The sequence below is a fragment of the Mya arenaria genome, chromosome 1, assembly GCF_026914265.1.
Source record: "Mya arenaria isolate MELC-2E11 chromosome 1, ASM2691426v1".
NCBI classification, from domain to species: domain Eukaryota; kingdom Metazoa; phylum Mollusca; class Bivalvia; order Myida; family Myidae; genus Mya; species Mya arenaria.
In genome coordinates, this window is record NC_069122.1 from 52710871 (window position 1) to 52737947 (window position 27077).

The window sequence follows — 27077 nt, forward strand, 5'->3', positions numbered from 1 at the left end:
ATATTGGGCCAAAATACTAAAATCAGACAAAAATTTACTTATACGCCGAACATATACAATGTTAAAATGTGACTCAGACAATACTATTACGTATGGTGGCAACAACTGGGCTCACCAAGTTAAAATTATCCTACAAGAGCATGGCTTAGAGAATATTTGGACTAACCAAAACGACATAGATATACCAATGCCGAAAAAAAAAACAGCGATTGTTTGATATGTATCATCAATCATGGTATGCCGATATAAATATGCATGCGCATAGAAGAATTGACCCTCCATGGGACAAAAGTCGGTTTCAGTGGTCCTTGTATTAAGTCATTGAATCATGTCGTCAACTGAAGCTTTTATAACGCATTTTGAATTGAACTGAAATACTGCTCATTAAAAGTTTAAACAACGATTGACACAATAAAGATTTAATAATGAATTGCCTTTATACAATAAAACCAACCAGTCAAAACAGTATCTTCGAACAGTTTTCCAAATGCAATACCTCTGAGGTCACATCATCATCATCATCATCATCATCATCATCATCATCATCATCATCATCATCATCATCATCATCATCATTAGCAGCAGCAGCAGCATTTTAGACACTTTTTAAGAGTACAACGTATAAGACTGATATATTACAGATACATTTTACAGATATTACATTGGTGGTTGAAGTAGAAGTAGTAGTAGTAGTAGTATAGTAGTAGTAGTAAGTTGTTGTAGTGGTGGTGTATGGTGGTAGTAGTAGTAGACGTAGAAGTAGAAGTAGTGGTGAATGGTAGTAGTGGTAGTGTGGAAGTAGTAGTACTTTTAGTAGTAGTAGTAGTAGTAGTAGTAGTAGTAGTAGTAGTAGTAGTAGCAGTAGTAGTAGTAGTAGGAGTAGTAGTAGTAGTAGTAGTAGTAGTAGTAGTAGTAGTAGTAGTAAGTTGTTGTAGTGGTGGTGTATGGTAGTAGTAGTAGTAGACGTAGAAGTAGTAGTAGTGGTGAATGGTAGTAGTGGTAATCGTGGAAGTAGTAGTACTTTTAGTAGTAGTAGTAGTAGTAGTAGAAGTAGTAGTAGTAGTAGTAGTAGTAGTAGTAGTAGTAGTAGTAGTAGTAGTAGTAGTAGTAGTAGTAGGAGTAGTAGTAGTAGTAGTAGTAGTAGTAGTAGTAGTAGTAGTAGTAGTAGTAGTAGTAGTAGTAGTAGTAGTAGTAGTAGTAGTAGTAGTAGTAGTAGTAGTAGTAGAAGTAGTACTAGTAGTACTAGTAGTAGCAGTAGTGGTGAATGGTTGTAGTGGTAGTTGTGATAGTGGTAGTGGCAGTGGCAGTGGCAGTGGCAGTGGCAGTGGCAGTAGTAGTAGTAGTAGTAGCAGTAGTAGTAGTAGTAGTAGTAGTAGTAGTAGTAGTAGTAGTAGTAGTAGTAGTAGTAGCAGCAGCAGCAGTAGTGGTGAATGGTAGTAGTGGTAGTTGTGGTAGTGGTAGTGGCAGTGGCAGTGGCAGTGGCAGTAGCAGAATCAGTAGTAGTCATTTATTCATTCATAAAACAGACAGGTGCTCTTCCTAGGTTTAAATGACAAGGCGTCATCTTACTTCAGGATGTGTCATTCGCTTGACCGCTGTGCTATTGTTAGTGTTTTTGTTCTAAACGAGTGGAGAGTTTACGAGACGTTTCTTGTCATTAAGTTGGTCGTAATTATGGTCGTACATTTACGATAATAGCAGATCGTAAAAATGCTATGATGATGACGAAACCGCGACCGTATGATGATGAAAACACGACGATACCATTCTATCGTGTTTCAGACCAACACATTCACAGGAGATGGCCCTAACGGCATTCCGTATTTTTTGCCCAGTAGTGCTAAGAGCACATAATCAGTGTAATTTGAAACAAACCTTGGTGTATTCAAGCGTGGCTGGCTTTTCTCAGCATGAATAGCTCATATGTACAGGCATGTTATGCGGTCGTGTCCGCAGTACTTAAACAGAACTAGCCTGATGTGAACGTTCCATCTAAAAAGTATTATTCAAAAGCAAAATGTTAATTGATGGTGTCTGTCAAGACATAAACAAAGTTAGTTAGTTATTATGTTTTAGATGCAATCGTTCAAAAGGTTCCATTTTATGTTATTATCAATAGAAAAAACAACAACATTGACATCACGGAGGTTTTATTCGCACCCAATTCATATTTAATTTAAAAAGTGTGGTCGTTCGCATAATTTTATATTTTAATATTGCCTTCAAAAATATCAATACGCCTGGTAACGGTACTCTAAATGGTATATATTTGCTTTAATTTGTGTTTCTTTGTAAAGAATCAGGTGAAACTAGCCGTTTTATCTACGACACCAAGAATGTCAGACAGTATACCACATGAAATCGTAAATTATGCGGCGTACCGTGGGCTATGTTTTGTTTTACTTCGATTCAAAATAATAAAGAAAACATCAAAAACATACGTTTTGTTGTCTGAATTTCTCCGTGGTCGTTCGCATTGTGGTCACGTGATTATTTTTGCTCCCTCACAGTGGTAACGAGGTCAAGACAAGACATCGTAAAATAAACAAATTAATGTAAATACTTTTGGGAATATGTATGACATCGACTTAAACTCTTACCGATTTAAATAATATCCGGTTAAATTTATTTTCATTTCAAATGAAACAGGCAAATTCGTTTGGAAATATGTATCAAAGTCATCAAAATTAAGGTTTCGAAGACTTAATTTAACTAAGGCGGCCCAACATGCTGACCGATGCTGTTTATTCATTAAAACGTCTAGGTTTGCTGTATTACTATTTAGTTCGTATTAAGTTTGTCAGCCTTTTATCTTTGCTGTGTGATATACAGGTCTGACTCTTAATCAGAGTCTTGGCTAAGGAGTAATTGTATAGATGTTTCACATCAGGAATTTTAATGATGGAAATGAAATTAAATGGTGGATTGCCTTTGTACATAAGTCCACTCATGGGTAAAACTATGGTGACACTTTTACTGATACTTGGTATCGAACACGCGGTCCGTTATAAAACGTTGCATTTGCTTCCACTTCTTACCTGGCTGCCAAGTGGAAACATCATCCAACACTGATACTTTGGGGTAGATAGCGTCATTGTCACCTACACGGAAATTGTCTTCCTGTTTCCTGTAGTCTGAAATGCCTATACTCTCTGCGAGAAATAAGAGACCATTCCCTGCGTCTAGAACTGCGGTCGATGTGTGGCCAAGAGCATTGACCTCTTCTTGGAAGCTAATTGGATTTCCTGTTACAAAATGAATATTCAAATTTAAGTAAGCCTATGCCAGTTTTAAATATATAATCTGCTATTCTTGTTTTGTTTCTATTTGTTTTTGCAAATTAAATGTCTTTTTTGATAACATTGAACAAAATCAGGTAATTCCAGGAAAACAGCATTTTTTTGAGAAAATTATCGGCAGCTACTTTACTGAGAACGATCAGCACGGCATTAACGTATAAAAAGCATTCAAATTATAGAAACAATTCCCAAAATAAAAATAATCGAACAGTAATGGACCATTTTAAAGAGCGTTTATAACTTCAAGTCTTTACAATACCTTTCTGATAGACACATGCCCATGTTCCTTTGTCAGGTACGGATCGCAGCAAACCATTTCCAGTGACTTCGCCATAAATCAGCGTTTCGAAGGCGTCAAAGGCAAGCTTGACATTAATCTTTGTCGGGCTAGCAACACGGCGACGTTGACTAGCCAAAACCAGGATCTCTCCGTCTTGCAAACCTATGTTGCAAAGTTATGAGTGTCATTGTGTATAGTTCTTTTGATTAAGAGGATCTAATAAAAACGATACTATTGTAATTATACAATATTTATGCGAAAAGCTACAAAAACAAGCTCAGTAGCAAAAAGTTCAAACATAAACCCGGTTTAATGGCACTGGGTCAACATGGCTAAGATTATGTAAACTAAACACTACCGTTCTCAGTCTCTGTAACACTGGAAATTGACAACATTAAAGAAAACATATTTCACCACAATGTGTTGATGGCAATGATATGTGAGTGTCTGCTGACAAATTATGGACTTGGCTATTAGTAGATTGTTATTCGGCAGATTAACTGGCCTGCTAACCGTATACAGTATTCCAAAGTTTATCTTTTGACCAATGTCTGGTTAATGCATTCAGTCGTTGATTAATTCAAGCATACATTTACTCAAATACCTTCAATCGCCCCCAATCACTTGCACATACCAGCATGAGATCTCATGAATTAATTATTTAACACATTCACTCCATCATTCATTCTATTATGCACTAAATTTTATTTACAACTATCCACTCATAGGTTTAACATTACTTGTGTCTCCCAACTTGGATTGCGGTTATCAAGCCGTTTCCTCAGAGTACTCCATTGTTAACACCGTGAAGACGAGATTTTTTAATATAACGTTGTAATATAAATTAACATAAACTTAGTTTCTATTTACTTGTATAAGCTTACTCCCTTACCACTGAAGAGGTCAGCGAGCTTTCTACCGTCCCACTCAACGTGGTAGACGTCAAAGTCTTGCAATTTCGTGCCATCCGCTAAGAACTTGTATGCACCTATACCATCTCTGTATTGCCGATAATTCGACCCGTCGCGCTAATATAAAAAAATAAACATCAAGATATATAATTACATATCTAACTAAAGATAGTTCTGATTCCGACACTGATTGCTTTTAAATGCATCCGACCCATGAACAAATATAAGGTGGCCGATTTCCGCCATTTCTTTTTTGTTTCATGTTTATCTGGTATTGTACACCTTTGCAATAGTACATTGTTAAAATAACTTTACTAGTGTAGTCAATTATTCCGAAGTTGTCAAATGTTCACTGCCGATTATTTCAACGGCAGATCCCGCACAACTGCATTATTACACTCTTCCTGTTACCAGCATAGTTCTTACAATCCTTCTTTTAGCATCATTAGTATTTGCATGGCCTCTACACTTGTTAAAACCCTTCAATTTTGTATAGTTTTGTATTTGTATGACCTCTACACTTGTTAAGCCTTTCTATTTTGTATCTGTTTTTATATTTTTGGAAGGCAAGATTAAGTATTTATAATTGTCTGTCTCAGATTGCTGTTGTTTTTCTAAACAAAATATTTTTAAAAAAATAACCTTCTATTGATATATATTGTTCAAAGAATAAGTACTATTATTATTTATTCATACATGGCATCTTGTTCATGTTAGTTTATAAATGTCCCTGGCATTCATATATACGTATATAAGACTAAATGATGTTCATTCCACCGACCGCCTTCTATATCATTTTCAGGAACATCTACTGAAGACCAGATAATACTGGTCCAGAAAATCGTTCATGTTTAATAAAAAATAAAGTTATAAAATAAGTCAAAATCAGTTATAAGGATATTTAGCTCTCTTAAAAATCCCCTAAAACACATTCGTGGGGGCTTTTAAAGTTGACCCCAGAATAAGTGCATAATTGCTGTGTTGCCAGGAGTTAAATATTTACTTCTGATGTCCACATAATTAAATTCCATTAGAGCTTGAGGGCTAATTTACATAGCATTTAATTTTATTGTTACAGAAAAGAGAAATGCTATTAAAATTTCTAAACCGCAAGGAAATGAATGCAATGTTCGCCTCCTGTAAGTATACAATGTTTCAGAACGGCGACTCATCGATGTTTGTTTGATCAGTGCACGGGCAGTGAAGTCCGACTTCCCGATTTCGACTTCCCGATTCGGACTTAACCATTTTCCACACACTAAGCTTCAAACACTGAAGAACAGCAATTCTAACATAGAAAATGTTATTATCATTATTACACCTTTCTCTGGTACTTTCAGTCTAAAGATCCGCAAAAATAACGCTTCCAAGACTATTAAACAAAATTTTCCTTCGGCGGTGTTTGTGTACCGTGGGTATTCAAACGATGAATGCAATTAAAGCGCAACCTGAGTGTTAATATAGTAAGAGGTTTTTTTTATCAACCTATACCGTGTGAATATTTAAAGAAGTTTATAGGATCAACCTAGACAATGTAAAATGTTAAGTGTTTTGTAAACTTTAAAGTATATTTTAACTCGTTCTTTGATAAGTTTTTCACTTCCTAGTTGTATTTTATAGATAAACAATGAATAAACCCCATCATTTTTAGTATGAACAGCCGTGTTGCTCAGTTGTACGCGCCATATTGGGTTTGGCCCGTAAAACACAACCTTCCGTTTGGCCTTAGGACAAGTGGCGATCGGGATGGGCGAACAACAATCTTACATTAGCAACATATTCCACAAAATATATTGAGCTGGGCTTTAAATAACAAATTTACCGAATATCTTTATAAGGAAGATTCAAAACAATGTCACCATAAGTTTATATAATGAAATACGATGGCTTTATTTGATCATAACTGCTAACATATGTTCATACTAACGTACTATAGCAAACATTCATCTGATATTCAATTAACCTTTAAATTATTCAATAGTTAACGATGAGATAAAAACAAAATACAAAAAATACAAACAGTCACTTCCATAGGTAATAGCAATGTTATATGTTGTTACATTCTTCATACTACGTTACATAACTAACGGAGTATTAAGGTCCCGAAAACAGCGAAAACATGTTCATAACAGAAGCACAGACATTGTTCCAAGTACTTAAAAAGTCATCTTCCATTCTCAAACGTCCTTATTATTCGAACATTTCTCTTCTACAATTCTTCTTTACGGGTGTCATCAGCTTCAAATAAAGTGTTTCCCTCACTAAGAATACTATCTGTTAATTAATCATAAGCGCCTGCCCATATTCCTGCAGGCGATACACACCTTGAGTATAAGCATCGGACAATTCTATATATCATCAAAGTGTGTCAGATATATACAACTTTCAAAGAAACATATTCACTTGTTAGCAATATGATATAAAAGCGAGACGACATAACATTGATGTAAATGATACAATCTATAACCTCCACACTTAATTACAATGCTATTCAATGTTCCATTCTTCCTACGACATAACATTAGATTTGGAGTTTTAAAGTCCCGATTTCTTCGAGAACACGTCTATTATAGAAGCGCAGACATGGTTCCAAGTAGTTTTAAGAAGATACCTTCCATTCTCATAAGTCCAAATTATGCGAACGTTTTTCTTGTACAATTCTTGCATTGTAGGTGTCAGCAGCTCTTCTTGGATTGTGTCCTTCACTAAGAATATAATCGCTTTATCCATTATAAGGGCCTGTTCAAATTCCTGCCGGCAATACTCGCTTTGGGTATACGCATCGGACAATAATATTAGAACCATGGCCGATTTCCGCAGAGAATGGACAATTTCGTCGGAGATGGGACGTCCTGGTATAAATTCCCTATCTCCAATACATACTGTTGTTCTGTCTATTCCAATTGCATCTTGCAGATGTTGATCTAATGGATTGATCACGTTTCCTCTTAGGAAAGGCTCGTCCTGACTGTTGAATGATAGAAAAACAACGAACCTCAATTCATCTTCGCCTGCTTTAAGTAATGCAATGACGTCTTCTTTCTTTTGTTTATGGTTTCTTCTACGTTTTGTCAATACAACGACACAGATTGTTAATATCGCAAGTAATGGTGCTCCTACGCCAAACCCAATCCATAGTCCTATTCGCTCTCGTTTTTTACATATGTATTGCACTGATGATATAACGGGGGCGTCTATATCTGTTATCGTCCCGTCTTTGCCAACACATGTTATTGATTGACTATTTCTTCTTTTGAAATCCAATAGCCATTGAACTGACTGAAGATTATTGCATTCACTACATGGGAACCTATTATGACTTAAGTCGACCAGTGTTGTTTTGTTGTGCTTAGATTGTATAATTTCATCAATGACGTCTCTTGATTCATCATTCAACGTTTCTATGGTATTATATGATAAGTTAAGATATCGTATTTGCTTTGCTGTTTTTACGTTTAGATCTAACGTACGCAAATAATTATGTGACAAGTCTAAATTTCTAAGCAGAGTGTTGTGGATGAACAACTCTTTTGGTAAATAATTAAGGTGATTGGATGAAAGGTTTATAGTCTGTATCTTTAAAAGACTATTGAAAAGTACACTGAATAGCGATTTGTTATTAAAACTCATAGATTGTAGCTCGTTGTAAGACAGATCAATTGATTGTAAATCATTAAAAACGGTGAAAAAATCCGGATGAATGAATTTTAGATTGTTTCGGCTGAATGAAAAAGATGTAACGTTCCTTAACGGTGCGATAGTTATAAGCTGAGTATCGATAATTTGAAGGTTGTTACCTTCGAATGATATATTTTCTATATTCCACACGTAGTTGGATGTAAAACTGATATTTCTTTCATGTTTAATGATCATAGGATGTCCGCTGTTACAAATATTATTTAAGAATAGTTTTTTTGTATGCCGTAAAAACGCATAAGCGTCCAAACTATAAATGTAATTTTGCCTGTTAGCAATATTCACGAAGCAGAAAGGCCTTATCCTGTTAGGCAAAATCATACCTGTAACATCAATTATATCGAATGAACAAACGGCTGTTATATCTAAAAGTACATTTGTGAACTGCTTTATGTTGCTTGAACGTAAAGATAACTTCCTTACTTTTGCACAATTTTTTGAAAATTCTTGTACATCAAATGTTAATATCTCTAAAAAGTCTAGGTCAAGCACCTCGACGGGTCTTGAACCGACAAAGCGCCAAAACGAAGCATTTAAATCAAATGAACCCTGTCTCAATCCGACGGATCTATGCAAAGCTAATACTCTTAACTTTGGCATGGATTCCTTTTCATACATTTCATATATATTTTCCGGCAACATGGTATAACATTCCGATACATTAAACACACGAATGTTGTCGAGTCCATTAAGCCATCCTCGGTGTATATGAGTTCCCGCAACGCTCAGATGTAACTCAGATAGTTCTTTCAAGCCCAAGAAACAGTTTGATTTAAACGTGATCTTATAATCGTACGGACTGTATAAAATTAACGTTTTAAGTTTCTGATAGCTTTTGTCGGCAAACGTATTATTGTCCAATGCTATATTCCTGTGTACACATTGTATTGTTAACGAGCCAGCGTTCCCTGAATACACTGTAGGAATCATATTGTTGCACACATAGTCCTTGCCTTGGTGCCAACAAGTCCTTGTCTGATTGGTGCAAGTAGGTGGTTCTGCCCTAACTTGCAGAACGGTTAATGAAAGCGTCATGTAAAGAATGAACATCATATTGAAATTATCAGTGTCTAAAGATGTGAATACTTCAATCTGAATAAAGTCCTCGATCTTCCTCGCTTGCACAGAGAGTATTAAGAATATGATTTTATTCAGATTTGTTGCCATTCGTCCAACTAACACTTCCTTAATTTAAAGATTGCGAAATATTAAAAAAAAAGTTCAGTATTTATTGAGCTCTATTGATAAATACTCAACCCTGAATGCTTTAAGCAATTAAGCGCTCTATACCTCCGTATTAAATATTATTTGTATAGATTTGGTCGACGGACGTTATCTATTACATTGAAAACCCGTAATTATACCAATTTTGAAAGATAAGCAAACAATTGCGTAATGATCGTTACACGGAAGTGTAAAACGACTACTAAACATATTTTTAGGGAGATTTACGCCAAAGCCTTTATTAAAACTCCATTGCAAGTGGGTGTGCATTTATTAAATGATCATCTATGAAAAGTCACCGCAGTACAAAAGGAGCTAGCATTCATGCCGATAAATCATAACAACAGGTATTTAACTGTTTTCGTAATGAAGGGAGACTATTACATAGAGAACGTTTTGAGTTGCAATGGTAAGAGAACATAGGGAAAACTATTAGGTTTGTTATATTGTACGAATTTACACGCATGAGCAATGACACTGACAAAAAAGGACCGCACATTAGAAATACGTACAAAGGGAAAAAATAGGGAAAACGTAGCAGCAAACCATTGACTTGTATGATTCCCGTATAAGAGCCCATAGGTTACTTTAACGATCCCGTATTACAGCCCATAGACTATTTTAATAAGACACGCATTAGATCCTTCTTACTGTAATTGTTCATGTTACCGTTCTTGATTAGTGGTTTGCATAAAACATGTGATCTGGGATTTATTTTTATGTAAAACCCAGCATGTGTAAAAATTCTTAACTAGTTGGCAGTAATAATAAAACAACTATAGTAAATTTTATGTACATTTTTGGTACAGGCAAATAATAGAAGAAACCTATTATTCAATGATATTGTTTAAGTCGTAACCGTATAATCACTGTCGTGACCACTAATCATCTGCATTTCCATAATGTATCTAAATAAATAGATATACAGCTTCTTATATCTATTATGATTCATAATATTGTTATACGTGAACATTCTCCATATTTCTTGAATTGTTATTGATATTGGGGACCTTGTAACAATGATCACACGCATGAATATTATTTTTAATTGTATATATTTGTTTGACGAGATGCCATTTGCATAAGTCGAAATAAACGTCTGTTCTTCTTCTGTTAATATAAAGTAAACACTATCAAATAGGGTATAAACGGAAACGATGTAGAAATATACATTTTTCATATTCATAAACTTACAGAGTTCAGCGGTGTTAATGACTGCGCTAGCAATAACTTATATTGCAGTGTTATTAGACCTTAACAATATGTCTAAATTTCGTTTCAAACGTTTTTAACAGTATTTGTCTGGTCGCGTCGAAGAGAGTTCCGTTGAGTATTTCAACATGTAAACTTATCAGAAACTCACCGGTAAAAAAGAGAATATCGTAATATTCCAAAATCAAAACCAAAAAGAAACTAATAATGAATCTCGAATAGTTCTATAAATAATAAAGTTTCATTTTGAAGCTGTGCTGACCCCATATAATTTAAGTATCATATAAAACGGTAGTGCCTGCTGTATCCTATGTGCTATATAAAATAGCGAACAAACGGAATAGATATGATCGATACATGTGGTTTATTTTGAATACAGGTTCAATAAGTCACATGGCCCGTGAGAAGAACAAAAAGAATAAATTAAATTAACATTTGCAAATAAAGAAAAAGTATTGTAGTTCGTGTTAGTGTTTTTTATTCGAATGAAATTGAACTTCAGATGGCTTCTTTAGTAACATAGAAGTGCTTCTTCTTAAATAAATTGATAGTTTCTTCTTGTACATAATAACGCTTTCAATTGATACTAAACTAATATTGAGTCAAAGACCATTCAAAATGCATATAATTGACTATCGAATACCTGAAACTTTAATTATTCAACATGGGATGACATTAATATGATTGCTTCCAATTTTCTAGATGACGTTAAGCCAGAGGGTATTTTTGTTACATTAGTGGTCCCCATGTTTTGAAGCTCAATGTGAGCTGTTGTGAATTACAGTTATATTCATATATCACATTAACAAATGTTGCTATGGTCTGCATGTTATTGACGTTATTGTGTTTCCCTGCGTTGATGAACTTTACAAATTGGATAAACACAATGAATTATTAATTTATTTGATCGCCAGACTACCCCCTAGACAATTGTTTCAATCTGCATTATACCCTTAGATAAAATCATAAAATCTCTGTCGTTTGAGTTCGACTTATGGAGTGGACTATCAATTACTGTAACTTGGAATATTTTGTGGTTCCAATAATTTTTTATTGATCCTTAAATGAAAATTAAATGTTTGTTATAAACTTAATCTTTCAAGAGGGAGTTTAGATAGAGTCGCCAAAACTCGTCATGGGCATAAAACGTTGCTCCGAACGCAGTGAAAATCTTTCAGAACAGGTTAGTCATATAATATACATTTAAATGGCTACCAGAGGGTAGGAGACACCTACTTAGTGTTATTGATTAGAGGCGTTAGTTTATTCATTAACTTACATATCCTTTCGTCTATACATTAACTCCTACTTCGTTTCGTTCCTACATAAACTCCCATTTTGCTTCGTGTATACATTTACTACCAATTATCATCGTCTTTACATTAACTCCCATATCGTTTCGTCTATACATTAACTCCCATATCGTTTGGTCTTCACATTAACTCCAATATCGTTTTGTCTATACATTAACTCCCATATCGTTTTGTCTATACATTAACTCCCATATCGTTTGGTCTATACATTAACTCCCATATCGTTTTGTCTATACATTAACTCCCATATCGTTTGGTCTTCACATTAACTCCAATATCGTTTTGTCTATACATTAACTCCCATATCGTTTCGTCTATACAATAACTCACATATCGCTTGGTCTATACATTAACTCTCATATCAGAATTGTAACAATCAGGTCGATTTTAACTCTTTAGTAGTTAGCATGCTGATAAAATACAAAGCTGTTCTTATATACCGAATGCTATATATTATAAGTTACTGGTTTAGTAATTCACCCGATATGGGATATACGGGGCAAAGGAAACCACATCGGGTGAGAGCGAAGCTCGAATCCGAATATTATGGTTTCTTGCGCCCCGTATATCCCGTATCGGGTCATCTACTAAGCCATTTACATATATATCACGTCAACAACCTGTTTCCATGTTTATTTTTTTCATTTATTCATCGGAATAGGAAAATAAACGCCATTTTGGTGCAATATAAATTCGGTGACCCAATATAGGAAAATATGGGGTCACCGCATGACCAGTCCTGGATTTATTGCGTTACGTCATTTATGTTGGAGGCGTGATATTGAAAGTTGTCCTCGTCAACGATGGTACGTCTTGAATATAGTATACGTACCTAGAATATGGCGTACGGTAGAAATGAGAGAAAACAAAGGAAGCTTTAACTGTGAAGAACAGTTGTGTGTACATTCCGGTTCCTGCAATGTTTGCCTAACGATATCGTGGCATTTGGTCCCATAAATCATTGAAATCTAGAAACAAACATCCAACAAAGTTGAACAGAATGAAAGTCATTTGGCTTGTTTTATAGAAAATAATAAAATCACATAATTGAACTTGAAAAATACATCTAGTCACTTTACGTGACATCTTTGTTATGGTTTAAACGATTCGTTAGTTCTGGGATATAGCCTTTCCAATGAAAACTAAAATAAACAAATTTGCGATATTGCAACTCTCTTTGTTTAAGATTAATACATAGCGTAAACACAATTTGTGTTAAGGCAGGCGATGTTAAGCATGGAAAAACCAAAATATATGATATAATGCGACCAAAGCAGACACAAATGCAATGTCAATCAAGCTGACACAAAAATTTAGCTACCTTTCTGATTTGAATACTTATAGTATAGGTCAACACATGTGTACACGCAAATTAAAACTTTCGGAAATACACCGCTTTACAGTATACGTCATTTTACGCAGTTTAAATACTCCTTTCACGCGTTTTTATCATAATTGTGGCTCGGTCTCGCTTACTAGGATGCCTGCGAGAGTATTTTTGTAAACTTTTTGAAATTGTTCTTTTCTATACGTTTAGGCAATTGGTTGCATTTTTAAATCTTTATTTATCACAATTTCCGACATTCGTGAGCTACAAACTCACGAGACATTTGTGTTTAAGAAGAATGAAGTAAATATTTTGCAAGAAATCCATTTATCAAAGTTAAACATGACTTTACTGTGGTTTATTCTTATTATGCGTTGCGGTGTTGTGTTTGGGGATGAGGTGGCCGAAAGAGCAGTAAGGGAATTTAAAGAATTGTGCCCACTAACGCCGATATGCCAATCGCGCTCGACGACGACACCAACAACAACAGCAAAAACAACAACAACAACTACTAGTACAGCATCAACAGTGGCATTTACAAACACTTCTAGCATACCGGATTTAAACTATGAGCTCTATGACTCGCATCCCATGGAATATTACAATGTTCCCCCGGAGTGGCACACCGCAGAGGAGTCGGCGCCTCGTGGCTCATACGTTTGTTGTTTTGATTGTTCATGTGATTCCAACTGTGGCTTTGATTGCTGTCCTAATGTTCTGGAGGACTTTATGGGTCCTGCTGAGGTAGAAGCGACCCGCCAGTGGCAGTGTGTCCATACGCAATACAGAAAGTCGGCAAATGGTTACATTTATGACTATAATTCTTTAATGCTTGTTGGACAATGCCCAAGCACGGTCAACAGCCAAGACGTGAGTGAAAAATGTATGCAGGAGTACGACGATTATGAATTTGTGGAAGGTCCGCGGTACTTTGTGCCAGTGTATTCTAGGTTTACTAATAGGACGTACAGAAATATGTATTGTGCAGAATGTCAAGGGGAAACGGATGGTGATCTTAAACCATGGGGTATGAATCTGGCATGTGAATATGGCAACGCGTTATTGAACAGGTTTACGGATATCCCATGTAAGTTATAAGAGCCCTTTACAATTCACACTTAATCAGTTTTAACACTTGTTCATTTACGAGCACGCTGCACGGTTTAGTTACAACATATTAAATATATATTAACATGGTAAAATACAAACATTCCGCCGAAGACTTGTAACGATATCAATTGAATTTATTTTAGTTTTTAAATAAAAAAAATATAGGGCGAATCAAACTTTAAAGCAACGATTTATTAGTATTAACTTAGATTAAGATTCAAAAGATATCGAGAAAATATATTATATTATAATAGTATTGTGACATATGCATAAATAATAGCAAAGCTTGTGTTTTTGAACATATTCTACATTTTATATATGTTTCGGAAATAGATATTTCATCAATTTTATCTTTATCTGATAGGGAGATATACGATACAATGTAGATGTAGTTTAAAAAGATTCCTGTTCAAAAACGTTTGTTTTAGCCCTTCTTGATGACCGAACGGACTGCTATATTTTCTTCCAACCACCAAAAGATTTAAATGCGGGGTTAGAATATTGCCCTGAATACACCAACAGATGCAACGTAACGGGTTTATGGACGACGTATGACTCCGATATTGAGGCAGCCTGTTTGTCATACCGTTCTGTTTACTATGACTACAACAACGTTCATTGTTTCTTGTGTAATGGTGGAGATGCATCATCTGTCTCTACCTATTGTACTGACCAGGACGGAAGTACCGATCCTGCTCCAATGTACTCATTCATCTCGTTGCTTGATTTTAATGACCTTGAAAAACCCATGCAAGCGGAAAGGGCAATGTTGGCTGATGAAAACTGTGATCAGGGCTATATACAAGATCCTACTGAGGTAAGTTATTTAACGTTTGCACAATCTATTTAAAAATGCAAGTCACACGTAACATAAAGTCTGATATGTAATAAGTAAGCTCTTTGAGTTATTTTTCAAAGTTGGAAAAAGAAGTTCACAAAACGAATAGAACTGTTATGATCTGACGCTTTTCTGGCGTCCTGTATGACGTCGAATTCGATGTGGAAACATGTGATGCAAGTGTATAAACCAAATGAGATGAGAGCATCTTTGCTCTAATGTCGCTTGGTACCTACCAGCATTAACCCCCATTCAGAACTCATCGGCCATTTCCCATCGAAAACAACCTCAGATGTATATGAACGGTTTGCAATGTCAGAAATCTTTACATTTAAACTTCGGGTAGTAATTTCAATTTTCAATTTAACTTTTTTTAATTATGACATACCCTTGAGAATCGTTATAATTTTCTAAATATAGCATATATATATATATGTCCAACAAACATGTTAACTTAAAACACTACAGTTAGTTTACACTATTATTCTAAAATTTACGAAATACTTTTACTGATTCACCGGCATACATCTGAGGTTGTTTTCGATTGAAAATGGCCGAGGAGTTCCGAATGTATTAACTAATACACATAACGATAGATATATAAATATATATTTCTTAGGAGGTTGTATTGCCTACTTGTTGTATTACAGGGTGTGTGTAGACGTATCTCTTGCGCCAAAGGACAAATTCTTGTGAAAGATGGAACAAATATTCGATGTGAGTTGGCATTTGAAACTGCAGTTGAGTCGATTGCGGTAAACTTTCATTTGAGCTATGCACTAACTTTGAAGAAAGATTTCGCTTCAATTAACCGTCCACATTATAATAAGCTACAGACAGTTGCCATAGAAGATGTTTACACTAAACTGGAGTTTTTGCCGTTTCTAATATCAGGTTTAAAGTTTTATATGTATACACAACTAAACACCAGTGTCGTAGAGCTGCTGGATGTTTTAAATAAAACCGACGATGAAGATATTTGGCCACACATTAAACAGACATATGTTTCTGTATCGATTCTAGTGATGACAAATCCAACTATAAGTGAAGTCGGTGAAATGCTGCATGGTATGGCTCAGGTTTATACTGCCTCAGATGATCTTTACCTTGTATTTGACTTGCAATACACAACAGCCCTAGATTTTGGACAAGTCTCATACAATAACATAAGCCGCAATCACATTGATATGCTATCAATACCCTTATGGATTAAGTCTGGGATTGAAAACTCGTTTGCTGACGAACACGGTAATGACATACTAGTGTTTGAGCAAGGTGACCCTTACGGATATCACCAACCTTTTTCAAGTCTTGAAATAGAAGTCTGGCCGAATCCAACATGTCCAAGAATTAATCTCCTTTCGGGTGAAACCCAAGAGAATACTATTGAAGTGCTGTTATCCGCATATAACGAAGAAGACAAATCTGAAAAGCGTGGACTCGTATGTTATGATGATTTCATCAAGAATAAAATTGACACTCCGATAAAACCAAGTTACCCCAGTTCAGACCAGAATGCTTTAGCATGGATAACAGTTATCAGTATGAGCTGTTCGATTATTTCTCTTGTTGTAACCATAGCTGTGTACATGAGTGTGCCAACAATGCGACATCTTCCTGGCCTGAACAACATCGCGTTATCAGCATGCCTGATTCTATTTTATGTGTTTGCTATGATAAGCTTTGTTAATTTTGATATATCCTTAATTACTTGTCAAGTTCTAGGTGCTGCATTACATTTCTCTTTTCTGGCGTCCATATTCTGGATGCTCACATGTACATTCCATTTCACATTGATGGTCACATCTGATATAAGCTTTTCAGTATCTTTAAGTATCAAGAAACAGTTTCTGAGATACATTATTTTCGTGTTAACCGCGGCGTCTGTCGTTGTCCTTATCAACATTTCTATAAGTTACATAACATTAGATGACAACTCCCTTGGATATGGTGGGCAACCGTGTTTCATAGCAAAACCGTTTCTCATACTGTATACAGCTGCTATTCCATTAGGTTGTATTATTGTTATGAATATTGCGATGCTAGTATACGCGTTGTATACTATTTCGAAACACTCAAGCGTTAAACCACATTCAACGCGACGGAACATTAGTACGTTAAAGATATTTGTAAAACTGTCTTCCCTAACCGGAATTGCTTGGCTGTTTGGATATATATACCAACTAACTCATGAAACCGTGGTGGCCTATCTCTTTGTTATTTTGACAGCATGCCAAGGTATTTTCATGATGGTTTCGTTTGTTTTAAACCGCCGGGTTTTTAAGTCAGTGTATGAATCAAAGTCTTCTTCAAAGGAAATGTCAACACGACCCTTTGCTTGACGAATCAGTCTTCCAAGTTTCTAATAATTTCTGTACTGGAAAAGTATTTAGTATGTGGTAAAAATAAACCATGAAATCACTTCGTTGTAACCACACAACCAGTGGCGGATCCAGGCTTTGATGTGAGAGGGGGGCGTAACTTAGGGGTGTAACCATTTACTTTTCGCCCGCATTTTGAGCGTTTTTTATTATTATATTCTCCGATATTGACATAAAAAGTAAACATGGACGATTTGAGTGGGGTGCGCGCCAAAAGCATATGATTCCCTAACAAGTGAAAGAAGAGCTAATTTTCTGCTCAAATGCTCAAACTTCAAAAAGCATAAAAAACAAATATACAGCAAATCAGACTCTTGATGAGTTTTGTAAAGCTTATTATGTTTTTAGATTCTTTCAGCGTATGTGCAAGCATGGATAAGATTATGGAAGTTATATAGATTAAAGCGTGGTTTCATTAATAGTGGTATTTTCCAAAATTAAAAAAGACTCGACTTTCCAATACTACTTTCATCATCAGAAGGTCCTTACATCTCAAAAGAGTTACTTCCAAATAACTAAATCAACTCATTTAAAACTTTACAACTAAGCATAGTTTAAAAAAATTACACTGTAAGGGACATATTTTCGTGTGGTTTATGTTTTGATACAGATTTTTGTCAAACATTTAAAAAAAAAATTCAGAGCAAAATTGTTATTACTCGAAATAGTAAATTGTACTCAGTTGTAGTTTGCATATTTAACTAGCTTATAAAATTAGAACACACAAATTGTGGTAAAAATTTATCGAAATCACAAAAAAAAGATATGAAAGAACCAGAAGTTTCTTCCCATTTATGATAAAGCATACGCAGTTGAATTGAAATTAATTAAAATAAATTTAGTACGCATTAAAAAAAGTACACTACAAACTATTTTTTTTAATAATGTTTACACATGATGCGGTTTAACCATAGTTATTCAAAAGCGGCGCGCACTTTGGAATATAGGAAAACATTAACATACCGTGGAATCACAGCCAACCACAGCGGGTAAACAATCATGTGTGCATTATTCAAATATAGTTTGATGATAGCAAATACATGAATATAACTGTATTTGTACTATTTATTGTTTTAACTTGGCCGTACTAAAAGACAAAATTCTTGATAACTATTAAGGGTGCGTCTTATATTCCACTGTTTTAATTGTGTGATGAAATAAGAAAAAACCCGTGCGCTTGTTTCAAACGAAGCAAATATGAAATATTTAAGTGGATGTCCAAATGTCCACTTCATGTTATCAATGTTGATTTGTTTTATATGTATGTCGAAATAATAAGAAAACTAAACGGTGTGGGCGCATTATAATGAGGACAACATAATCACAGGGACGTTACGGCACATTCGGCTCAGATACCTAAAGGTTGAACACACCAAGCTTTGATTCACAAATATCAGATGTGTCCTTATATGAAACCCTCGCAGCTGTTTTACAATAAAATGATGAAGTACACATTTTGTACACATGTATAGACACAATTGGATTTGAACCATCAGGATGTAAGTGATGTGCAGACATAGAAAAGAAGGCGTGTTTGGCTTTTGGCAGCGTTCTTCAATACATACATTACATCTTAAATTTGAATCGTTTCTAATTCCCAAACTGTTTGAGTTATTAGACTACTCAAAATATTTACCCCTGTATAAAATATGATCTGGCAGTACTTTTAGCTTCTTGATGAATATGAGGACGGTCGAGTTCTTAACGTAAATGTCATTTTTCCACAACGTGCAGTAGTGATAAACTACGTCAAGCATGCGTTGCAAGCGATTTATCGACATGAAATACTATGTAAATCCCAATGTAATCAAATTTAAATCGTTAATGTGTTTAGGTAACATTCTATTTAGCAAACATATTTAGTTATGCCATTAAATACGTTTAAGGGCTGTCAATACATATATATTTACATGGGAACAACAATAAGAGATACTTTAATTTTATTGATATCGAACTTGTTTGTTTAATGCATTGTTAAACATATGTCTCCCCCATTAATATTTGCTTTGTATATGTGTATATTGCATGGGTTTTTTTTGGATTTTCTTCTTTTTAAAACTCAAGGTATGGATTTTTAGAAGTCTATGAAAATGTTGTCAATGTTGATGCTGATGTTTTTATTCCTTCGTTTAAACAAAGAGCAATTGATGATTTTTTCCAAAAGTGGCAGGAAGGGATAAATGACAATGGTGTACTGACCTTATATGTCCATGTCAAAAGTTCACTTGATATTGAACCGTATTTAGAAAACATTATTTTAAATTAATGCCTGTATTATTTGATGTAAAAAAATTGTTGAATTGTGGAAAGAAAATTTGTGAAATTATTTGTAAAAAAATCTGGAAAGATGTTATTAATGCATATATGTTATACATTGATAAGTTTTGTATAGACAATGTTAATCAATTTATGCATATGCCATTATTCTACAACCACAAGTTTGGTAATGGAAATTATGTATTTATTCATACCCTATACAATAAGGGATTACGTTGTGTGAAAGATGTTTTTAATGCCAATGGAAATATGTATAGCCTGATGGAAATTGAAGCAATAATTGATAAGAAGGTCAACTTCCTACACTATAATGGATTTATTTCTGCGATAAATGCCTATATGAGGCATTCTAAATTTGTGCTTAATGACTTTAACTTTTTAGAATGTAGTAACCCATGTATGAACACTTTTATAAACCCAATTTTGACAAAAGAAAATGTAAACCGATTTCTATATAAAATCTTTGTTAATAATAATGAAATTCCAACAAGTCAACATAAATGGTTATTACAATATGAAAACATCTATATTAATTGGAAAAATGTCTATAGTTGTGTATTTAAGTGTACAAAAGATTCTTATATTCAATGGTTACAATTAAGAGTTCTTCATAGAATATTACCAACAAATTCATTATTATATAAAATGAAGCTGGTTGAAAATGATATTTGCTCCTTGTGTGAATGCCATGAAGAAACTCTTTTACATCTCTTTTGGGATTGCAATAAAATACAGCCGGTATTGCAGGATATGGCACATAAGTTGAATATTAATGACTCAAGTATTGTCATTAACAGTATGTTTGTATTGTTAGGTTCTGGCAACAATAATTTCAAATTTGATATACTTTTATTAGAATATAAGAAATTTATTTTTCTGTGTAAAAGAAAAAAGTGTGTTCCAACAGTAATTGGTTTCAAAAATAGCCTTCAGTTAGCATGGAAGGTTTATGAAAATACAAATATTTCAGATAAATTTAAAAATGATTGGGCAATTGTAAGAAATTTGTTCTTGTAACTACACTTTTCAGATTTCAAGTTTTTCATACAAAAGAATAATACAATGTATCATATAAACAATTATATCTTTTTTTACACGCATGTTCTATGATATTTATTTTCTCTTCCTCTTCCCTTTTTTCCCTTTTTTCAGTCGTTCTTGATTTATATGCACACTCGTAGTACGTTAATTATTACTGATTACTGGTACATAAATTTACTGTTCTGGTATATCATGCTTGTAAGTTTTGTATTATGTAATGATTTACTATGAAATGTAAAATGCATATAGATTGTTGAATAAAAAAAAGTTTGAGGAAAAAAAAAATATTTCAAGACACCTTAGAGTTGCCCTTACCACACAACGCGTGTCTGCTCATAGTCTAAGAGTCCATACATGAAGGTATGGCCAAAATAGAATTGAAAGTATGCCAAATTTGTAACGTTAATGTTATCGAAGATGAATTCCATATCCTTATTTGTCCTTTTTACCAACAAACTAGAGAGAAATATATAAAGCATTATTATAGACTACGACCTAGCATGTTTAAACTTGTACAGTTAGTGTCATCAGAAAATAAATCTGAACTTTTTATGTTAAGTAAATATATATACGAAGCTTCAAAGGCACGTTCAGTACATTTAATGCCATGAGATTTGTATCTAAGATTTATACCACTATTCTCATTATGTTACTATTCACTATGTTTTGAACTAAACATCATCTGTCAATTATATTTGTATAGTGATATTCTGTAGCTTTTTGCATATATAATGCTTTATATCCTTTATAATGTTAAACTTTATATATTCCTTATAAGATCCATCCTATGTGCTATTACTTTATGTCTTATAGTTTGATATGTTAAAATGTACTTATATGTCACAAGAAACTAAGTAGTTTACGTGAATAAAAATCTGTTCTGTTCTGTTCTGTTCTCTTTTAAAATAGCATCGTTTCTTATTATGTACTTCTTTGTCTCATAAACTCATGTTGTCATGTTATTATGATCTGGGTTCTTTGAAATAAACTTGTGAACTTGTAGCAAATTCAAGGGAGATAATGCGACGTGTGAAATATCGTCAGCGAAGGAAGGATTACGACCCTTTGTTTAACACACGGATCATCCTATCTTATCATTTTCCAGTTTATCTAAGAGTGCATCTTCATTATTTATACAGTAGATAATGTAAGCTGACAATACGCCTCCTTGTCTCACTGATTTAAGGACTGGTATTTTAATGGAATGTTCTTCGTACAGTCTCACTACACATTGTATTCCCATATAAGCACATTACCGAATCAATTTTCCTGTAATTCCTAGTCGTCATAGCTTGAAAAAGAGCCCTTGGTGCCACCAGGCATCAAATTCAGAATTCTGATCGAGCTTGCTAACATAGAATAAAAAAATTCGATTCGGTGGTACACAGTCCTGGAGGTAAAATCACCAGTGGCACAGCTTTAAATTTTCTGAAAACCTTGTTGTTAATTTGCTGGGAAAATCGGTCGGTGTAGTGATAAAAAGTCATGGAGTCTATTCAGTAGGAGTCCCCCTTTCCTTTGTATAATGGTATCGGTTATCTGTTTTTATCCATTTAGCTGGATAATCTCATTTCTTAAGAATAACATTAAATAGCTTGGTAGGTGCAAAAAATACGCTCTCGTCGCCATATATTACATTTTCATTCAAAATATTGTCTATTCCCGGGCGTTTTCATGTCTGGCAAGGCTGGATCGCACGCTGCATATCTTCGCGGGGATATTCACAGTATTGACATCAAATTGGCATGAATAATAACGAAATGTTTTTATACCGGTATTAACCTTTACATATATATATATATATATATATATATATATATATATATATATATATATATATATATATATATATATGCTTTATAAACGAGCGAACATAAGGAATAGATATGATAGATACATGTAGTTTATTTTGAATACATGTTCTATAAGCCACATGATCCGTGAGAAAAACAAAATACACAAAATCAATGATTTACAAATAAAGATAATGTTATTGTAGTTCGTGTTCGTTTTTTTTATTCCAACTGAAATTGGACTTAGGATGGCTTCTTTAGCAAAATATAAGTGCTTCTTCGTAAAAAATGATAGTTTCTTCTTGTACGTAATAACGCTTTCAATTGAGACCAAACTAATATTGAATCAAAGGCCATTCAAAATGCATTTAATTGATTGTCGAATACCTTAAACGTTAATAATAAACATGGAATGACACTAATACGAATGCCTCCAATTTCCTAGACGGCGCTAAGCCGGTGTATTAATTACACCGGATCATTCATAATTTGAATATCAGAAACACAATCCGACATGGCTGTATTATCGGAGGGGAATAATTACACGTATATAAAAGGGTGAACGTGAACTGGTTCTGCTTCATTAATAAATGTCACATAGCATTACCATTCCATATGGTAATAAAGTTCACAGTATCTACACAATGGTTAATATAAAAAATGGGCTGGAATGGGAATGGCCGGATTTCTTTTCATGTCGACTGCAGTTTCAAGTGCCACTTCGCAACGACAGTTTGTTCCATCTTCCACAGATGTTCGTCCATTAAGAACAAGACATGCTTCTACATTCATCCTGTAATAAAAAACAACATATATTAGTCTAGGTAATTGTTGCATATAAAAACCTTTGCTCAAACACATTATATTGCGAAAGGTAATGCTATTGTCGATTAAAACATGTATGTGATATCCCCCAATGGTCTTTTTGTACTCTATATAGGTTCTTGGACTATGTAACGCACTTCATAGCTACTAACTGTCCATTATTTTAAAGAACGGATTGCCCAATATGTGAAGAATGGAAGTCTTTGTTTAAGCAATGGGCAGTCAGTTAAAACAACATTGCACAGTATTATAACCGACATAGAGTACTAAAAAGGCAATGAATGACGTCAAAGGCTTATAATGATACACGGTTACTTTTTTTTTTAAATCGATATATATTTCATTAGTTTGTTGATTCAGTTTTAAATGCAATATTTTTTTATAAGAGAAAAGTAGATAATGTGTGCAAACACCAGCAACCTGATGTGTATACATGTAACCACTTTTACATATTTTTTCAGTCACCGTTGACTCTTAAAGTGATACTCATCAAAATCAATACATTCCGATGTATAACAAATATAACTTTTGAGTGATAAACCTTTTACTGCTTCCTAAATGATGCATTTATGGAAACTATTAATTAGTGATTATTCTGACATATGTTATGTCAATGATGTATTAAATGAAGACGGTGAAATTTGTGGGGAAAAATGTATCATAAATTACGCTATAGGCAAAATAAGAATAATACAATTCAAATATAAAGTTTTAAACAACATTTTTTTCCGTGCAACGTTATAAAGCATAAGTGGGGTATGATTAACTCACCAAACTGCAATATTTGCAACACGTGTGAGACATATGAACATGTTTTCATTGATTGTTTATCAGTTATCTCTGTTTGGCAGAACATTTCAAATGCCTTTTCAAAATACGGGTAAACAAGAATATAAGAAAGATTGAATATATTGTACTTGGATATAATATAACTAATCCTGAATATTTTTATTTAAACCTATTATTCGCCACTCTAGGTTACAGCATAGCCGCCTAATGCAGACCCTAAATTCGGGTGACCCCATTACCTCTATCATACACCGGCGAACTACCACAGCAGTGTAAACCGTACTCAAATCTTCGGCTTCTGATTACCGCTATCGTACAGCGTTGGAATACCGCTTATTTTTATAATCTTGTACATGTTTTGTTAAAAATCTCCCGATTAAAATGTGTTAGCAATTAGGTAAAATGTTATCAATTTTGTAACAGTATAAATTTATAACACAATTAAAGAAATTAAATACAAACATTATATAGTACATAAAATTATATAACATAACACCCTTATAAATCAAATTTGCATTTCACGAATTAGTGACATATACAGTATCCCTAATTAGGTAATGTTCTAGTGAAAATGTACATTTTTCCTTTTACTTAAACCCTTTAATAGACACATTAATACAATAAAATGCATTTTATTGGTTTTATTATGTAACGGCAATTAAAATATTCACTTATTAATATATATGACATTTCGGCATAACTACGCTCTGGTTGAGTTCGGAAAAATACAAAACTCTCATTAATACACTACGGATATGATGAATTTAGAACAAATGTAGGAATAACCGTAGACGTGTGTTGTAGTAATTTGATTGAAGACAATCGTCAGTAGGTAAACGCACATGCAAAACAGCGCAATGGTAATCCTGTGATATGTAGGTTGTGGTAATTTTCATCTTCGGTGTTGGCTACTTTTTAATGTTTATAAAACTACTATAGGCGAGTTATGTAGATAGGAATTACTTCTTTGAACAAGTTGTTAAAGTACATAAAGGATAATATTATGCATTAATACACTCTGGTAGTTCTAGTACAAACATTTCAGGTATATGTATTTCAAAATTGCCGGAGACGTTTAATGTTATGATTATACCACGTGTGCATCCATAGATACACTATGGCAGTTTTAACTTTTGTAGTAACTCGATATTTATGTCTGTTGTTTTCCTCATAAATACGCTACAGCTAGTATTTGATATTTCTAAAACAGCATTTTCGTACTACAGTAGTAGAAAAAGGTTTTCCAAAATATTTCAAAAGTACAATGCTTAAAAAGATGTTTGTAAGGCAACGTTGCGAAATGTTTTTATTATTTCAATCATATTATGCATGTGTGTGCTTGAATCTGAGTAAATTAAAAAAAATCCACATAAACACTCTCTGGAATGCCATGTGTAACTAAACTATGTATGTATAAATACGCTATTTTAGCCATGCTTAATTTTAATGCAGACATCACATTATCACAGTTTTCTATGTAAAATTCAGTAATAAAACAAAAAGTGAAACTTATGATTTAAGAAGTGGTGTAACAATGTTTGTGCGTCTAGTTCATTGTTGTTTGGGTCCTTGACGTGTACCCCTTAACAAGGCTTATTTTTTACTGTTCAACTAATGGGCTTGTCAACCCAGAAAAAGAGTATAAACATGCTTATTCCGGTAAACAGGCGGTCATTTTTATTCCCGACAAAATAAAAGCACTCGATAATACTGGTGTTATCTTAAATGTAAGCTTCTTGAGTGAAATTCAGCTGAAAATTGGTGAAAATGTTCTACTTTCGTTTGTAAACATGCATGTGTTTGATGGGAGTATCGGTTTTATAAGTTCATAAACAATATGTTTACCAAATAATTGAAATACGTTCGATGATTAAACCTATTTATATGGCACTGCATTCCCCGATTTCTCAAATAAGCCCTCATAATTGTGATATTAGATAAAATAACGAGTCATACTTACGTTTTATGATGATATCCGTTCTTTTGCTCTAGCTCGGATGTGTCATTGGCTCTTTTTTATACACAGCTCCTAAAAGAGCTGGAGCCACTGTTTCGCACCTGTGTAGTCGTACACATAAGAGCGGTAGGACATACAACAGTGTGTGTATACCACGTGATAAACTACGTCATAAATGCTACGTCGGAAGTCAATATTTTGCCTTAAATGATGACTGAAAACAAAGATAACTTTATTTCTTTATTTCACCATTTTAAATAAAACAAAGGGCATTCTACGCCGCTTCTTTGTTTAATTAACGGGTTTGATTAGGTGATTTGTTTCCTCAAACGAATCTGTTTCGAAAATAATGTTTTGATAGTGCTCCATCCGGCGGTGGTTTTGTGAAAAGGTTTGTCGAAGTGTTTTAAGAAACTAAACTATCAGTCAAACTATATATAGTAAAATACAAAATGCGGGGCTATGTAAGCGCCGTAGACTGCCCTATGTTTTATTTCAAATGGTAAATAAGTAGTAAATTAAGTTATCCTTGTTGATATTGCTTTTTGAGGTAGCATTTATGACGTAATTTATCACGTGGTATACAGACACTGAACAGGCTGTCTCAAGGTGGGGGTCATACGTCGTCCATAAACCCGTTACGTTGTATCTGTTGGTGTATTCAGGGCAATATTCTAACCCCGCAGTTAAATATTGTGGTTGTTGGAAGAAAATAAAGCAGTCCATCCGCTCATCAAAAAGGGCTATATACAACAGACGTTAAATGTAGCAGACTACATTTTTAGCCCGAGTCAAAGGCTGAAG

General features: G+C 34.1%; 2 protein-coding genes and 1 long non-coding RNA gene across 3 annotated transcripts; 1 reads left to right on the forward strand and 2 right to left on the reverse strand.

The window, feature by feature from the left end:
* Positions 1-3106: 3106 nt before the first annotated feature.
* On the reverse strand, positions 3107-4606 carry LOC128230178 (uncharacterized). Its single transcript, XR_008260180.1, has 3 exons — positions 4472-4606; positions 3559-3741; positions 3107-3245 (listed from the first exon to the last, which is right to left on the reverse strand). It is a non-coding gene; the product is annotated as an uncharacterized LOC128230178 (long non-coding RNA).
* Positions 4607-6353: 1747 nt separating this feature from the next.
* Positions 6354-9333, reverse strand: LOC128238055 (toll-like receptor 1). Its single transcript, XM_052953634.1, has one exon. The coding sequence runs from the start codon at positions 9237-9239 to the stop codon at positions 7026-7028; it is 2214 nt and encodes a 737-aa protein (XP_052809594.1). The 5' UTR covers positions 9240-9333; the 3' UTR covers positions 6354-7025.
* Positions 9334-13604: 4271 nt separating this feature from the next.
* LOC128227857 (uncharacterized) lies at positions 13605-17552 on the forward strand. The gene is made up of 3 exons (XM_052938759.1): positions 13605-14349; positions 14801-15189; positions 15861-17552. The coding sequence occupies exons 1-3, from the start codon at positions 13605-13607 to the stop codon at positions 17550-17552; spliced, it is 2826 nt and encodes a 941-aa protein (XP_052794719.1).
* The last annotated feature ends 9525 nt before the right edge of the window (positions 17553-27077 follow it).

Excerpts from the sequence above, each read along its gene's own strand:
- LOC128238055 (XM_052953634.1), bottom strand. The coding sequence starts at position 9,239 with ATGATGTTCATTCTTTACATGACGCTTTCATTAACCGTTCTGCAAGTT.
- LOC128227857 (XM_052938759.1), top strand. The coding sequence starts at position 13,605 with ATGACTTTACTGTGGTTTATTCTTATTATGCGTTGCGGTGTTGTGTTT. Across the intron at positions 14,350-14,800 it reads CAGGTTTACGGATATCCCAT|CCCTTCTTGATGACCGAACG; the intron begins GTAAGTTATAAG and ends CGTTTGTTTTAG. Across the intron at positions 15,190-15,860 it reads ATATACAAGATCCTACTGAG|GGTGTGTGTAGACGTATCTC; the intron begins GTAAGTTATTTA and ends GTTGTATTACAG.